Consider the following 4881-nt stretch of genomic DNA (forward strand, 5'->3'; position numbering starts at 1 on the left):
CTTATGGTCTTACTTTATAACTTAATTACTATTCAACAAGTGTAACAATATATAAAAATTAAATAATATTATAAACAAAAACAATAAATCCTTATTAAAAATATTAGCTTGAAATAACCAGTTGAAAATAACAATATATTAACAAGTGAATAAAAATTTTAAAAGTAATGTATTATATCTTCTCTATTCAAATTTATAAAAAAATCAAATATTATTACAAATAAAAACAGTCATCACAGTCAAATTTATCATTAGCATTTGAATCGTTTACTTTTATAGACTTATAAAAGTCAATAGCTTTGTTAGTTTTTAAATACTTTGTAATGCTTAGAATATTTAGTTTTTTACTTTTAATACCTAACTTAACTAACTTAACTAACAGTGTATATTGAAACTTCTAGTAATTTTATATCTCTGGCTTTTGTTGTTGATTTTAAAAGTTTGAATTCATTACAGATTAACCCATCAATAGTTATATGAGCTTCTATTGTATTTGTGTTATTATAAAATGCGTAACATTTATATTTTGATATTTGAAATACAAGACTTCTCATGTTGGTACAAGTCACTCTTTTTTTAAAATATTTTTCTAACTCTGTTACATAATCCTTCACTAATATATCCGGAAAATGAACAACTGTAAATTTCATATTAATCAATTCCACCCAGTCATCAATAGTTTCTGCTCATTCACATCTTCTTTGTAACTTTTAAATTATTCTAAAATGTCTGTCACAGGGTAAGAAGCTATGACCCCTTTCTGGAAAGTAATGGGTTATAATTTCAAACTTGTTTTTTATTACAAGTGCTTGCCAGTATCTAAGCATTGTGTGGTTTTTATTCTGCCCTCTACAATTGTCAGTGAAAATGAATAACTTTTTAATTGTTGGTTTTAAAAATGAATTTATATAGTGATTCAATACAGATATAACCTCATTTGTCCCACGTTTAGCTTCTATTTCAGACCAACAATACATAATGCTTTTACCAGTTTTCCCTGAATATATAAACATTACATATAGCCAAAGTTGTCGCATATAAAAAACATCTGATGTTTGCAAATGTGGTAAAGGCATATGTTGTTTGAAATCAAAGCAAAGCACATCAACTTCATCATTTTCTTTAGCTATTTTTGTAATTTCGCCCAGTTTCAAACAAAATTTTTTAGCTTTTCTTTTATGGACTTCTAACTTACGTATATGTTCTCTCTTCAGTGCTGGTAAATTTTCTAACTCAATACTTGCTTTTAATTCACTACATGTCACACAAATGTCTTTTCTTGGAAGTCCAAACTATTGTAATTGATTTAAAATGTCTTAAGAAAAAATGGTAACGTACATCACATTTCAAAGTTGTAGGCTCTTCTTCTTGTAATATCAATGAAAAATCGGCTGGATAATATTTTTCTTAAAAATGAAGTATACATTTTTACAATACTTAGATCTGTAGGCAAATACCTCATTCTTTCACCCTTGCACCCATAGTGACTAATTTTGAATGGGAAACTATTAATATGATTATCAATATTTTGAATAACTTCATTAGATTTTGCATTGGCTCTGTTTAAATGTTTACCTCTGTTATTAAAAGGGGATTTTGCTTCAGTATTTAACAGTCCTAAATGCCTTACACGTTTCACACCTATACCTTGTAAACTTGCAAACCTTTCTCTACAAACAATTTTCGAAAATTCTCCAATATTAATCTACATTATAATAAAAGAAAAAAATAACTAAATTAAAAACTAACTGATTGAACTGAATCACTTTATGTACCTAAAATAATTAAATGATAAATAAAATAAAATATATAAAGTAAAAATAAAAACAAATGTTTACTTTTTCAACTACCGATCCGTTTTCTATAGCCTGTTGTAAATTTCTATAGTGTATAATATAATTTTTCTTATGATTAAGTGTGGCCATAAGCTTTTTTATTTTTGAGCTTGATGGTATAACATTATTCGAAAGGAAAGTAAGGTCATTATGTAAGTCATGGAGTTCTTTCGGGTATGATATATCTACTTCTAAAATTCGACCAATTTTCGAGGTGTCATTTAAATCGTATAGACCGTCGTAAATCCATTTACTACTATTAGTAAATTACATTGCTCCTTCTTATTCTTATATTTCATATCAATCATAACTTCTCCAACTGGATTTATTGTTTCTCCATTGTAAGTTTTTGATTTAATTAAACTGGGAATAATTTTTAATTTAGACCAATATTTTTTATACAATTTAAAAGGAATTATAGATCTTCCTACCCCAGAGTCTAATTCCATGTCTATTTGTATTTTTTCAATTTTAATTTTTACAAAATATGGCTCTACACTTTTTTATAACCTACTTTTAATTAAAACATTTTTATTGATTCTGTCTCAGTTTCTACTTCTACATAATGGTTTTTGGATTTGTTTTTACATATTTTAGCTAAATGTCTTACTTTATTACAAATTTTACATTTATAAGTTTTATATTTACAATTACTAAACCTATGGTTACATAAGCCGCATGTAATACATTTTCTTTAATCTGAACCTTTACTGTTGTCTGAAAAGTCTGTTGGTTTTTTCTTATTTGTTATTTGCCCATATTCTGATGCTTCAAATTTCTTCTTTACATCTTTTGATCTGTCCTATTTTTTTAATTTGTGTACTTCCACTGCAACTTTTGGTTCGTAGTTACTTTTTTCTGCATTGCTAATTTTACTATTTTGTTTAGCTTTTTAGATATATCTTCTTCGCATAACCGGTCTTTAATTTTTCAATATCACATACCCGTTATAAACTTGTCTCTAAGAACATCAATTAGGGGAGAGTGTGGTAAGTTGACGAACCTAAGGATTGATTGAATCCCATACCCCATACCTGGGGTAAGTTGACGTTCCTCTGGGGTAAGTTGACTGGTGTTTATTATTACATTAATAAATCAATGAAATATAGAATAAATAATAAATCAATCTATGATAATATTAAACACATTATAATAAAATACTCAAAGTAAATTAATGAATATTATTTTTAATTAAATTATGTTTAATGAATTAATTTAATAATTTTATTTTATTAAAATGTTTCATAAAAATTGTATGCACAATGAAAGTTGTAATTCTCAAAATAATGCAAATAAGTATTTGATAAATACTAATGACCAAACAAATTCAAATAATTCAATAACCTTTATTCAAAATTAACAATATAATTATTCAGAAATTTTAGAATTTATAATAAAAAACTAAGTTCTCATTTAAACAAAACAAAAAATAAAAAATTCCAATTCTTAGGAACTTTCACAATTTAAGTAGGTAATAACAATGAACATAATTAAAAAAAATTATAGTAACTTTATGTTACAAACAAAATAAAAATGTAGGTATTTAGTTTAAAATTATATTATTTAAAACTTAAAAATCCAATAAAAAAAAACCAATTCTTAGGAACTTCTATCAGTCACAATTAAGTATGATTGTATTAGTAATTACATAATTAAAATACTTTTTAGTAGGTATATGATATAAACAGCATAAATTTGATTTAAACATTATGGTATTTAAAACTTAACAATTTAATAATCAAAAGTATAAATTCATAATTGCTTCAGTAACTTTCTCAGTCAAATTTAAAAATTAACCTAGAGATATAACCATTTCAGGTAGCTAAAATAAAAAAATACCTTTTCTTAGTAACTCTTCAGTCACACCTAAAATTACATTATACACCTACATATAATTATTACATATGATATTATACATAATTATTACATATGATTACGAGGTCTGACCAATAAGTAATGAGACTGTTTTTTTTGCCACGCTTGTGGTAACACTACGAATCTGAAACTTCGTTCGGTTAATCTCTCATCTCTCCTCTATCGATGCATGTTATCGCGATTTTCGTACGATAATTAGTTTTCCAGTTGTGTTTTGTTTTTGACAACGTGTTTGTAAGGCGTGTCACAAATATGGAACAACGTAATATTGAACAGCGGTACGCGATTAAATTTTGCGTTAAACTCGGTGATTCCGTTATGAAAACGTACGGTAAATTGGTGAAAGTGTTCGGTGATGAAGCCCTAAGTCGTGCTCAGGTGTTTCGATGGCATAAAAATTTTAAAAATGGTCGTGAAAGCGTCGGGGATGAACCGCGAAGTGGGAGACCGGTTGAATCTCGAACTGACAACAATGTTCAGCATGTGCGCACTCTCGTGCGTCAAGATCGGCGTTTAACCGTTCGAATATTGGCTGATGAACTTAATTTGAAACGAGAAACCGTTAGAAAAATTTTAACTGATGATTTGTCCATGAAAAAACTGTGTGCCAAGATGGTACCGAAGAACCTTTCGGCGGAGCAAAAACACGTGCGAATGTCCATCGTACATCTACACCTGCATATAATTCATGTGCTCATCTTACACATTTAATACAACGAATCCATTTCTCTCCATGTACATCATTCTTATAAGGTTCGTTACAATACAGGCAATCTTCATCTGCTGAATCCTCATTATCAGTGTCTACATATTGAGGTTCCTCATCTTCAGATGATTCAGGTAGTTGAAATAAAGACTTTTTTACTGTTTTTCTTTTTAATAATTTAGTGTTTTTTGTTTTATTTTTTTCCAGCCGTTTTAATTTTCTTTCTTCCTTTGCTTTCATCAGTTCTTCTTTTAAATTCTTTTTTTTTTCAAGATGATTTATCACTGGGGAACTTGTAATAGATGGCAGCTTATCTCTTTTTCTTGTACTTAGAGTCCTAGTTGCTGTTGGTAGGTTTGGCAATTTGGCAGTTTTAGGTTCACTAACAACAGTTTCTTGAGAGTCATATATGTATTCTTCAAAAGTTAATCCGTCCCTGTTACTAGGACTAGGTTGACACAACGA

At 27.9% G+C, this 4881-nt stretch overlaps 1 protein-coding gene across 1 annotated transcript; it reads left to right on the forward strand.

Moving 5' to 3' along the window:
* Positions 1–3962: 3962 nt before the first annotated feature.
* LOC112690902 (protein GVQW3-like) lies at positions 3963–4421 on the forward strand. The gene has a single exon (XM_025565007.1). It carries the CDS (start codon positions 3963–3965, stop codon positions 4419–4421), a length of 459 nt encoding a protein of 152 aa, XP_025420792.1.
* Positions 4422–4881: the final 460 nt, after the last annotated feature.

This window comes from Sipha flava, unplaced genomic scaffold, assembly GCF_003268045.1.
Source record: "Sipha flava isolate LNK unplaced genomic scaffold, YSA_version1 52683_pilon_pilon, whole genome shotgun sequence".
Lineage (NCBI taxonomy): Eukaryota > Metazoa > Arthropoda > Insecta > Hemiptera > Aphididae > Sipha > Sipha flava.

Excerpts from the sequence above, each read along its gene's own strand:
- LOC112690902 (XM_025565007.1), top strand. The coding sequence starts at position 3,963 with ATGGAACAACGTAATATTGAACAGCGGTACGCGATTAAATTTTGCGTT.